The 12,980-nt window shown below is 39.5% G+C and overlaps 1 protein-coding gene across 9 annotated transcripts in view; it reads left to right on the top strand.

Annotated features, from left to right (window-relative positions):
- Positions 1-12,980, top strand: part of Csnk1g1 (casein kinase 1 gamma 1) — a 155,430-nt gene that overhangs the window by 115,628 nt on the left and 26,822 nt on the right. For all 9 annotated transcript variants that reach the window (XM_010641167.1, XM_010641165.1, XM_033756144.1 and 6 more), the window contains 3 exons: positions 1,356-1,440; positions 1,692-1,840; positions 2,591-2,695. In XM_010641167.1, the coding sequence (XP_010639469.1) occupies positions 1,356-1,440; positions 1,692-1,840; positions 2,591-2,695 (339 nt within the window). The remainder of the gene's footprint in view (positions 1-1,355; positions 1,441-1,691; positions 1,841-2,590; positions 2,696-12,980) is intronic.

Genomic DNA, 12,980 nt, shown 5'->3' with positions numbered 1-12,980 from the left:
TTTTTTTTTTTTTTTTTTGGTACCAGGGATCGAACGTGGGACCTTTTGCTTGCGAGGCAGGCAGCAGCATCACTGCGCTAAATCCCCAGCCCAAGGAAAAGATTTTTAATTGTAATTTCTTTCACATATTAATGTGGAAAGAAATATAATCTGTAGCTTGGGGTTCTCCTATACCCCTCCCTCCAGAAGGGTGAAATTACTCATTTTGCTGAGCTTTTTAGGGCATTGTCCTAGAAAATCAGGCCTCTTGTACCTATTCTCTCTGAGAAGGTTTTATTTCTTTGCCCTTTAACTTCTCTCCTGATATCTCACTATAATCCTCTCCTAGTCACATATATGTTCTCATTGATATACTTTCAAGAGTTACAGATCCTACTTGCTTACCATGTAGCCAAACAGTACATTAGTGTACAGTCTTACTGGTTTCTTTAAACTCTCTTATGGTCCCTGAATCATTTTAGTGGTAGTGGCAAATTTAAAGTCTCCATCTTACGCTAGGTCACTGCTGCTTAAATCTGGGTGAAGCAGGCTAGATAGAGCCTGATGGAAATCTCTTATGGGCCCATTGCTGCCAGGAGTGTTGGTGTACGTCTGTAATTCCAACTACTTTTGGAAGGTTGAAGCAGAAGGATTAAGTGTTTGAGATCAAACTCGTCTCAGTGAAAATTAAAAAGGGCTGGAGATGTAGCTCAGTACTTGCCTACCATGCAGTCAGTCCCCAATAAAACATACACACACACACACACACACACACACACACACACACACACACACACAACTCACTGTTGGTCCAAGGTTCAGAAGCCCTCTGTCTACAATCCTGGCCAAGCCAGAGAAACTGACGTTAAACCTATATGCCCTAGGCCATAGATAGTTTTCTCTGGAAGTACATTATTGAAATGGATTTTTTCACTTGTCCTTTTTCTTCATCCAATTTCTTATTATACGTATAGTGGAACTATCTGTTTCTTCTACTTGTATTAGGCAATACTTTTAATCTTAGAATTGATCTAAGAGGGAGAAGGCTGAATCACTATTGAACTCCAGTGGTCATAAGAGATTACTAAGTTTCTGCAATTTTGAAAATACCGCTACATAATATTTTTATTTTCTTATCCCTGCTGCTCATATCATCATATTTAATGTCTTCATCTGAGACCTTTTTATGCAACTAAAACTTGGCAGAATCCAGCTGCTATTTGTACATACCCCATATATGGATTTCTTCTTAGCATTAGAGGAAAAAACTGAAATTTGGCAACAAATCTTGATAGCTTGAGTAAACCATTGTCCCCATACACTTATCAAACCTCTCATAGTTCTTTCCAGATAACTTTGTTCTTTATTTTCTACAGGCTGATACATTAAAAGAGAGATATCAAAAAATTGGGGACACCAAAAGGAATACTCCCATTGAAACTCTCTGTGAGAACTTTCCAGGTAGGATGCCAAAAGGATATTTCAACCACAGTGACTAAAACTTTGAAGCAGGTAGAATCCATGACTGGTATCTCTAGATAAAGTGCTTGCCAGATAATTTACATTTCCTTTTACTGTTACTCAAACCAGCATAGGTTTATCACTTCTTTGGTCCACGAAGAACACACTAGTATCAGGTGCTCTGTACAGACAGCTTACCCCACAGGAAGCATTCAGCTAACAAGCATGGCCTTTCACCTCTTTCCTAACAGAGGAGATGGCAACCTACCTTCGGTATGTCAGGCGATTAGACTTCTTTGAGAAACCTGATTATGAATATTTACGGACCCTCTTCACTGACCTCTTTAAAAAGAAAGGCTACACCTTTGACTATGCCTATGATTGGGTCGGGAGGCCCATTGTAAGTATTCTCTTTTTTACCACCACATCTTTCTCAGACCAGCACTACCCTGCCCTTTACGTCTTAATCTTGCTGCTCAAATCTTTGGGGATAAATTCATTTGATTGCAGAGTTCACATTTATCAGCCTTTCCAGGTAATGCCATAGACTGTTTTCACTGGAGTTAGGAAGTAGGAGTTACACATTTTTAAGATTATAACTGGTATATCCTTAGGTACTATACAACAATTTAAACTCGTTTTTTAGAAGTTTCATTGGAATGATTCATAATTTAATGCTACATATGCTGTTAAGGTACTTGACTGTTATAGGAGTAGAACCCAGTAAAATAGGAAAACTGAATTTTCAGTTTTGACCCAAGGTCCACAAGTCTAGGAAGTATTCTAGTAGATATTGCTGCAGAATTCTTTTTTTTTTTTTTTTTTTTTTTTTTTTTTTTTTTTTTCACTTTTGAAGATGTTACTCTCTGGTGAACTATCAAGAACCAGATTGCCTGCCAGGGATTTAGCTCAGTGGTTTTGCCGCTTGCCCTGCAAGCACAAGGGCCCAGGTTTAATCCCCGTACCAAAAAAAAAAAAGAACCAGATTGCCTGCCTCCCTTTTGCAGATGGGCAAAGTCAGAGAAGACAAAACTGCACTTGATAGCCAAAAAGAATTCCTACTACTTTCTGAGAGTTAGCATGGTGCTATCCTGTGCAGAGGTACCAAGTTACACTCATTTCTTCATTTGACTTTAATTCATTTTTCTAGCCTACTCCAGTAGGGTCAGTTCATGTAGATTCGGGTGCGTCTGCAATAACTCGAGAAAGCCACACACACAGGGATCGGCCATCACAACAGCCTCTTCGAAATCAGGTACGTTTTGGTTCTTCATTGTTTCAGACATTTTTGTTCTTCATAGCTAATGGTAAACCCAAATTATCCAGTTTGTTTGGGTTACTGGATGTACTGAAGTTTAAGGAACAGGCTAGTCATTTCTCACTGGCTAAGTGTGATATTCTAGCAATCATAAGGTAATGTGTAATTGCCTGGAGTTAGAGAATCTGGGCCTGTAAGTGTGTTCTCTGAAAGGGTGGAACTGACTATGAGATAGGATCCGAGGCCAGAGCTGCCCTAGGATGGGTGGATGTGTGAAGTATAGCAGCTGACCCACTTTGGGTCTCATTCGTAGTCCATTCTGGAGTTCCTGTCAATTCTTGACTATTACTTGCTCCTTGAAAAGGGTAGGTAATTTGAATTTCCAGCTGACCCTGGGTGTGAACAGGAACCTCCACATGAACCATTGTCATTGTAACTAGCTTAATTCGAGAGCTGGCCAAGATACAAGTGGACTTGCAGTAAGACTATTTTGTCATTTGTCCAGTGTTCATTGTTTGGGAACCTAGTGGTCTACATGAGACACATCTCTCAGCCTAACAACACTGGAGACAAACATGAAAAAAAGAAAAAATAAAATTTGACATTTCAAATAAAAGGGCTAGGCCTGGGGTTGTAGCTCAGTGGCAGAGCTCTTGAGGCTCTGGGTTTCCCCAGCATGGGGCGGGAGTGGGGGTGGAGATGTACTAATTGGGATGTAATTGATGACAGATCTTTATCTGTATGTATCATCTGTATTGCTAAGAGAAAAATGAAGACCCAGTAGATAAGTAGGCAAAAGATAATAAACAGATTATATATGCCTCTATAATCACTATCATATATCAAATTAGCTTATTCCTCTTTTTCCTGACTTTATTTTTTATATTAACTATATATATATATATATATATGTATGTATTTCAATTCTTATAAAATATAAAAGCATACCTATCTCACCAATGCACATGCACAGGCATATAGATTAAGAATACAGTAGTATATAGGTTGGGTGTGGTGGCTTGCACCTGTAAACCCAGCACTCAGAAAGCAGAGGTATGAGGATTCCTGCCAATTCAAGGCCAGCCTGTACCACTATTAAGAACCTGCCTCAGCCAGGCATGGTGGCGCACGCCTGTAATCCGAGCACTCGGGAGGCTGAGGTAGGAGGATCGCTGTGAGTTCAAGACCAGCTTGGGCTACACAGTGAGTTCCAGGTCAGTCTCAACTACATAGTGAGACCCTGTCTCAAAAACAAAACAAAGAACCTGCCTCAAAGAAAGAAAAAAGGGCTGGGGATTTAGCTCAGTGGTACTGCACCTGCCTCATAAGTAAAGACCCAAGTTCAGTCCCTGGTACCGCAAAAAAAAAACAAAAACAAGAGCATACAGAAGTATCCACACATACATATATACAGTGAAGTACATCCATAGGTACAGCTCACTTGCCATTAAGTATATACTCTTGCCAAAATGTGGCTTGGTGAGCAAAAATTGTGTAAAGGGAGGAAAGTTGTATGTCAGAGAATCTGTCCATCTGTCTCAAGGGGCTGGGCTTCAACTCAGTGGTGGAGCACTTCCCTAGCATGCCCGAGGTTTGGTCACTACCACCCCCAAAAATGTATTTGTCTGAGACTTAGACTGACTTTCTGATTTGACAGTAAAAGATAACAATCTAGTGGCTGGGGATTTAGCAGAAGGTCCAGAGTTCGAATACCACCTCCCCGTACCGAAAACAAACAAACAAACAAACAAAGAACAGTAGTATAGGGCTAGGGATGTAGCTCAGTGACACTTTGCCTGCCTGGCAAGTGCAAGGTCCTGAGTTCGATCCCTGGTACCAATGGAAAAAAAAAAAAAGAATACAGTAGTATTATATAGGCTGGTTGTGGTAGCCCCTTCCTGTAATCCCAGCACTCAGAAAGCAGAGGTGGAAGGATTGCTGCAAATTCGAGACCAGCCTGGACTACATAGGGAGCCCTTGTCTCAAAAAACAAGAAGAAACATTCTAAAATATAGATTAAGTGCTTAAAACTGTTACAGCGTTGGAACAAAGGTTTAGCAGTGACCCATCTATTCCTTTACAATGGTTGGCTATGGATTCACCTCACTTGCTTTACTGAATAAACTGAGTTACACTAAAGTGAATTGTAAAACATTTAGTCAGAAGAGTATTATGTAGCCCCTAAAAATAATATTTAGGAAAATTTGTAGCAACTTGAAAATATTTTATGATTTGAATAGTGAAGAAATAAAAATACAAAATAAGTTTGGAAGTGGTAGTGAGTAATATTTTTCCAAAATATTCTATAATAAAGTTTCATTACTTTATTATAAAAATATAGTTGCAAATAAAATGCATGGAAAGGTTTACTAAGCAGAATTTAGAAAATATAGTAAAGAGAAAGGAGTGTGGGTCTTCATGAGAGAGACGACCCATTATGGTCAGGGTGCATTAGGCTTAGGGGTTTTATGTGGTCTTGGGGGTATCCTCAAGGTGGGTAATCTAGGTAGGATGTGTTTCAAGTTTAGAGAGAAGCTGCCCACTTAATTCTTTTGCGTCCTTAAAAATGGTCTGTGGAAAGAAAAGCACAGCCTCAATATACGGGTTTATAGGCCTTCAAAGTACAGAATTTTGTATCTTTAATACCCTTAGGGCAAGGTGTGGTGGTGAATGCCTGAAATCTAAGCTCCTGGGCAGTTGAGACAGATAATTCTCCCTGAGTTCCAGGCCAGACTGGGCTACATAGTGAGTTCAAGGCCAGCCCACACTACATAGAGAGCATCTTGTCTCAAAAACCAAAAAAGGAGATGCATATATTGTTACTAGAAATAGGAAAGTTAGGAAGGAACTTGACTGGAGTTTGAATTTAGACATCTTGGGTTTGAAATACTCTCAGTGTGTAGTTTTGTTTAGTTTTGAGGGAGATTTTTGTTTTGTTTTAGTTTTTTTACGTTAACCTTCTCTTTTTTTGGTACTGAAGAACAAACTCGTGTCCTTGTGTTTGTGAGGTAGGCGGCAGAACCACTGAACTAAATCCCCGGCCGTAGTTTTTTGTTTTTTGAGACAGGGTCTCAGTATGTAGTTCAGGCTAGCCTTGAACTTGCTATGGAGCCCAGGCTGGCCTCAGACTTGTAACAATCCTCCTTCCTCAGCCTCCCAAGTGCTAGGATTATAAGCATGTGCCACCATGCCCAGCACTCTCGGTGTTACTGTATCTGAAGAGGCAAGCAGAGGATCCTGTCACAGGAAAACCAGAAAGATGCTAAGGAGTTAAGGCACAGAACTGATGTTGTTAATGCCTGAAGAGCCTCCTTGTCCTAAGAGTATCTCCCAGGAAGAAGAGATAGAAGAGGAGCTTGCCTGGTTTTAGATAATACCAAAATTTTGGCCATAGGACATGTAACTAATCTGGGACCTCTGCTTTCTCATATTTAAACCTTGTAAGAGCAGATATTTTTGTTTTGCTCACTGCTTTTTAACCTTAAAATGCAACTCAGAGTCTGGACCAGGCCCTTGATAAATAATTGTTTGAATGAATGAATGAACAAATGACTATCCCATTAAAGGTGTTGATGAATCAGATGTGTTTATGATATAGATTTATTTAATATTCCATGGAAAGTAAATTTTCAACTTGTGTTCTTGTTCTCCATTTCCACCAAGAGCCATTGTGCCTGTATTTGGCATTCATAGTAGAATTGGATTTTCTGCTCAAGGTGGGGGATGTAAACAATTTCAGCGGTCATCAGGTAGGCATGAACCCCAGCTACTTGGGAGGCTAAAGTAGGAGGAACAGAAGTTCTAGGCCAGCCTGGGCAAATTAGTAAGATTCTGTCTCCGAATTTAAAAAGAGATGAGGATGTAGCTCAGTAGTAGAGTGCTTGCCAGCATGTGTGAGGCACTGGTTCAATACCCAGTACTACAAAAAAACTCAAGCCTACCTCAGAGCCAAGTGCAAGTCTGTGATCTCAGCACCATGGAAAGTTGAGGTAAGAGGATAGCAAGTTTAAGCTCAGCCTAGGCAATTTAGTGATTTAGCAAGACACTGTCTCAGTGTTTAAAAAGGGATGGGGGTGTAGGTCAGTGGAAAGGCACTGGGTACTGAAAACATTTTTTAAAATAATAATTTAAAAATGCTACATGCTTAAGAATAATTTCTTTGAATATTAATTTTGCCTCAACTAGACAGATACAATTAAATCACGAGTTTGGGATTGGGGATTTAACTCAGTGGTTCTGGTGCCTGCTTTGCAAATGCAAGGACCCGAGTTCGATCCCTGGTACCAGAAAACAAAACGAAACAGAAAACAAAAAAACAACGTATCATGAGTTTGGCCAGGCTTGGTGACGCACGCCTATAATCCCATTGCTCAGGAGGCTGAGGCAGGAGGATCACTGTGAGTTCGAGACCAGCCTGGGCTACATAGTGAGTTCCAGGTTTGTCTCAACTCAAAAAACAAAACAAAAAAATAATGAGTTTGGATAAATAAATATGTCTAAAAGCTGCATCCTTCAGAAAGATCCCAATTAGGTGGGTCTTTCCTGTCATTTTAACCCCTGATATTTGTCCTTTCCTGGTTCCAAAGATAATAAATCTGGCCATGGTTTTCATTTAAAAAACAAAACAAAAGCCTGCAGAAGGACACAAAAACTTTAATAGCTCTACCTGGCAAAATTTACCTTGCATTCTGTGATCAGATCAATAAGGAAGTAAGTCCTGCTGCTATGCACAGATGTGATATTAGAAGACATCATATTGTACTGTCAGAGGTTTTACTCGAAGTGCTTACTCAACACTCTACACACTGAGTACTGCACTGACTAGGATGTGCAGACATTAACAGTCTTGCTGCTTATTCAGAGCTTGACATCCAAGATCGTCACAGTCCTCACTCATATAAATGCTACATAGACATAAACTACCATGGTTCAGCACTTTGATCATTTCTTTTTTTCTCCCATTAACCCTTTTGTATTTGGTGTATTTTCTTTGGGTGCAAAAGGAAGAAGGTCTGCTTCTAGAAGATTATAAAAAGTGGACTCTGTTTGTGGCATTAGAGTCATTATTGACCATTAAGAACTATTAAACTTTACCGGACACAGTATTCTACCCCATACTGAATCCTAAATATCACTTATTCTTTTCATATATGCAGTGTATAATTCAAGGAAAGGAGTTTATTCTGTGTAATTTTCTACTAGATGGACTGTTCCCTTGGAAAACTCTCCAGTTTGAGGGCTGGAGATTTAGGTCAGTGGTGCCACCTCCTGCTTCGCAGTTGCAAGGTCCCAAGTTCAATCTCCGGTACCCAAAAAAACAAAAACAAACAAACAAAAAAACCACTCCAATTTGACAAGAAACACATGAATCAAGATCAGTGAAACAGATTCCCTTGTCCTTGAAGGAATTGTATTTAAGCACAATAGCTTTGTAACAGATAGAAATAAAATTTTAGTCTGGTCATAATTGAGTTCTAAAGATGTGCCTTCATTAAAAGAGTGGTTCAAATTTATTTGTGTCTAGACTCCAAGGGAATGGATCTTAATATATAGCCTTGGAAAAATGTCTTGTGGTTTGGCACTGTCATGAATACTGAATAAAGCTTTTTATGAGCATAGCTTTTGCAAGAGAGAATAGGCCAGATTACTAATTAGCCAGTTGTTAATCAGAGATCTTCACAAAATGAGTATCTTTTTTTTTTTTTTTTTTTTTTTTTTTTGGTACCGGGGATCAAACTCGGGTCCTTGTGCTTACAAGGCAGGTGCCAGAACCACTGAGCTAAATCCCCAGCTGAGTATCATTTTTAAAAAGATCCAGTAGCCTTTAAAAAAAAGCTGCTTAATTCACTATTCCCTGCCCCCCTCCTTTTTTTTGGTTTGGAGACAAGGTCTTGCTATGTAGTTCAGATTGGCCTTGAACTTACTCTGTAACCCAGGCTGGCCTCAAATTTGCAGCGATCTTCCTGCTTCAGCCTCCTAACTGTTGGGATTATAAACATGTGCCACCACACCCATGGCCTGCTTTTTATAGAATACTCTTTAGTTCCCACTGAGGCTCAGGATTTGCTAGTTGAAGTTACAGAGTTTACCCAGAAACAAGTTGCCTTCTCTGATTTGTTTCCTGAAATGCTGCCAGCTGTGTAGCAGGAGATTGCATGTGGCTGCCCTCTAGCCTAGTGCTCAAGGCAGGATATGGCCATTCCTCCTCATTTCTGAAGCATAGGGTCATTTCTCCTGAAATCTGAAGGGGGCAGTAAAACCCAGTGAAAAAGGGCTGAGGATTTAGCTCAGTGGTTCTGCCCCCTGCTTCGCAAGCGTAAGGTTCGGAGTTTGATCCCCAGTACCAAAACAACAAAAAAAACCAACAAAAAACTCCACTGAGAAACTGAAAAATCTTCTTCTAGTTTGTCACGTCTGCTCTTAACTCTGTTACATAGCACAAGTTTTCTTCTGCTGTGCAGTCTTCAATATTTTGTGTTTTAGCAGATATCTATGTTCTGAGCTGTCTTGTATTGGAAGACTTGTTCATTCTGGAGTAGTCCTACCTAGATAAATCATCATTGCCTAGAGGAGTGTCTTAGATATTTTGCGTAAGAAAAAGGTAGAATCTGAATAGAAAGTTACAAACTTTTTGTTTGTTTGTTTTGAGACAGGGTCTCACTATGTAGTTGAGAGACTGACCTAGAACTCACTGTGTAGCCCAGGCTGGTCTTGAACTCACAGTGATCCTCCTCCCTCAGCCTCCTGAGCGCTGGGATTAACAGGTGTGCGTCACCATGCCCGGCAAACTTTTTTTTTTTTTTTTTAATTGGGGATCGCACAGTGTTGCCCAAGCTGACTTTATACCTCTGGGTCAGGCAGTCCTCCCAGATCAGCCTCCTTAGTGGGGATTGCAGACTCAGGGCCTCACCCAGCTCAAGTTGCAAACTTCTAGAATGGTTTCTGTGATTTTTTTTTACCTGAGTTTCACAGCATTGATACTTCTGCCTCTATGGGCCTACATAGTATTGAGCCTAGAAATAATCTCTTCCAGGTTTGGTCAGTGATTTTTAAACACCTTTTATATATGATTACAGTTGTAGTGTACAGGAAGTTGCACATAATAATGCCTGTTTGGCACAGGAAAATTGGTTTTATTTTTATTTCACAAGCTTAATACATAGAAACTAATTTTGTTGTTAAAATATACATTTAATATGTCAGCCTTTAAAAAAAATACTTGTCAAGATCTGTCTGACCTATACCCCCAAATTGCTTGAAATGTTTGCTTTACCATTCTTTATGTCCTGTTTATTGCCTCCTTTTCCCATCATATCAAAAAAAAGAGGAAACTAAGAAATTATTATCTTGTAAGAAGGTTAAGACAATATAATCTAATGTGTTATTTGCTAACTCTTTGGAACTGTTCATTTTCTGTTCTTATTAATTATAGTTGAAGACACTTAATAAGGCTAAGATGACTGACCTGAGAAGCCAAAATACTTGGTTGGGTTGGGTTAGGTTTGGTTTGGTTTCGCAGTACTTGGGATTGAACCCAAGGTCTTCTTGATGAGCTACACCCCCCCCTCTTTATTTTTTGGTACTGGGGATCAAACTCGGGACCTTGTGCTTGTAAGGCAAAGATGATACCACTGAGCTAAATCCCCCACCCTTCTTTTTGTTTTGAGACAAGGTCTTGCTTAATTGCCCAGGCTGGCCTCAAATTTGTGTCCCTCCTGCCTGAGCCTCCTAGAGTGCTGGAATTTCAGGCAGGAGTAATTGCACCCAACTCCAATAACTTTTTTTTTTTTTTAAGATGGCAGCTTGTAAAGTGTTTTGTGGACCATAAAGTGAAATGGATAAAGTTCTTTGTAAATGTAATCAAAGTTGATGCTTTCAAAATTAACTTTATATGAAGAATAGGATTTGGCAACTTATTTGTTATAAGAAAAAGATGTTTGCCTCCCTTTTGCTGAACAACAGTATATTTGCAATAAGACTTTGAAATAACTTTCAAGCCACAGATGGAATGAGTGCTTAGATATTTTCAGACAAGTATTTCCCACCCTTTCTTGTTAATGACCTGTAGTTTCTGCAAAATGACAAAGAGGAGTGATTGTTTCCTCTGCTGTAGGCAGAGGTGGTGATTTTCACTGATTTACATTTTTTTCTAGTTGATTTTTGTGCGTTTTACCTTTGATTTATTCTATGCTGGATTGCTACTTTATTATTTATTGTTTCCAAAATCACCCTACTGCACAATAAACCAAACATTTCCGTGCAGGTGGTACAGTCACAACAGAAGATTTTAAAGAGCTCCCCCAAGGAGGTACCACTACTTGAGATTCCTGCTCCTGCCTTTGGGGACTTTACCACTCCGTGTGGACCTCTGCCTTTCAAGTAATGCAGAGAAATTAACCTTTCTGAATGACTCTTCTAGCCATGGGCTCTTGGTTTCCTTTTAGATAGATGTGTGTGCATGAGTGATCTTTAAGAATGGAGGGTTCACGTGCTTATATCCACTGTCTTGCTTAGTCCAATGAGCTACTATGCTGACCATGCCTAATTATAACCCGTGTACCTAGAGTCACCTGGAATATGTTTCAGAGGAATTTCCACTAGCAGAATGTGTAATTCAACATCCTTAGTTTCATCCAGCTTCCAGCCATTCATTGTTTTGTAAAACTGGCAAAGGGCCCTTTTCTACTACGTCATCCACTTAGTAGCAGTCTGAGCCCTTAAATTCTAGAAAAGAATAGCCCTAGAATTTAGTGTTCTAATGAGAAGTCATTTTCAAACTAGTAAAACAGCAATCCCCAAGATCCCCTCCATTGCTTATTTGATTGCTGTCTGTGGCTACAGAAGGGATTGGAGGGCAGTGAATCTCTTCTTTGTCACAGTGGAAGCATTTATGAAGGAATCTGGAAGTTAACATTATTTTTCTCTTTAAAAGATAAACAGTATATTGCTTTGGGGAAGGAAATGGAATGTGACTTTTAGGCCTTTGAAATATGCATTTTTGTTTTCGTTTAAACAAAAGTCATATTTCATCCAACAAATTATTTTGCTAGAATATAAGTAAGCACATCACCCTGTGAATCGGACAGCATCGAACTAGAGTGCCCATGTATATTTCAAAAAAATAGAAATATGTGATGACCTCCCCAGGGCTTTCTTGACTTGAAAAGCATAAGAAGCCAGATATAGTGGTGCATGCCTGTAATCCCAGCATTCAGGAGGCTGAGGCAGAAAGATCACAGCAAGTAACGCCAGCCTAGGCTACATAGTGAGTTCAAGGCCAGCCTGAACTATGTAATAAAACCCTGCTCCAAAAATAGCCCCCAAAATAAAAATAAAAGCATAGAAGGACTGGTGGTATAGCTCATCACAGAACACCTGCTTGGCATGCACAAGGTCCTGGGTTTAATTCCAACCACCACACTCACGCATATACACACATAAAATGAATGTATATGAGTATTCATTTTGAGCTGTTTCTTATTTTTTTCTGTCTTAAAAAACAAATGCACATTTGATCCCTGGTACCAAAAAAATGCGCAGAACTAATCCTGGACAACAGCAGCAAAGCAGGGGACATTACAATCCAAGATTTCTAGTTATTTTACAAAGCTATAATAATAACAATAACATGGTACTGGCACAAAAGCAGACATATGGATCATTGAAACAGCCCAGTGTATATTCAGTCATCTTAACTTTTTAACAAAAGGCCAAAACATACCCTGGAAGAAAGCCTCTCTAATAAGTGATGCTGGGGAAAGTGGCTGTCCACATTTCTCACCAGAGTAGTAAAACAGCAACTGTCAGGCTCCCCTCTATCACTTATTTGGTTGTTTTCAGTGGCTAACCTAAAATAAAAATGGATCAAAGTTCTAAATGTTAAAACAGAAACCCTTAACCTGCAGGAGGATAAAATAAGTAAAACTCTTGAAGATAGATGTAGGTACAGGCAAGGACTTTCTGAACAGAACCCCAGTTGCAAAAGAAATAATACAGAAAAATCAACAAATAGGATTGTATCAAATTAAAAAGCTTCTGTACAGCAAAATAAACAACCAACAGAGTGAAAAGACAACCTGCAGGATGAGAGAAAATGTTTGTCATCTACTCCTCAGACAGAGAATCTAATATCTAGAACAGTGATGGCGAACCTTATAGAGCTCTCATTGATAAAAACAGCCCACCTTGGCTTGCATGCCACAGGTTCACCACCACTGATCTAGAATATATAAAGAACTGAAAAAAAGTAGAGCTCCCAAGATAAAAGACCCAATCAAAAAAA

Source organism: Fukomys damarensis, unplaced genomic scaffold (assembly GCF_012274545.1).
Source record: "Fukomys damarensis isolate Sample0158 unplaced genomic scaffold, DMR_v1.0_HiC HiC_scaffold_25, whole genome shotgun sequence".
Lineage (NCBI taxonomy): Eukaryota > Metazoa > Chordata > Mammalia > Rodentia > Bathyergidae > Fukomys > Fukomys damarensis.
The sequence above is the reverse complement of the archived record's forward strand: the minus strand, read 5'-3'. Positions and strand labels throughout refer to the sequence as shown.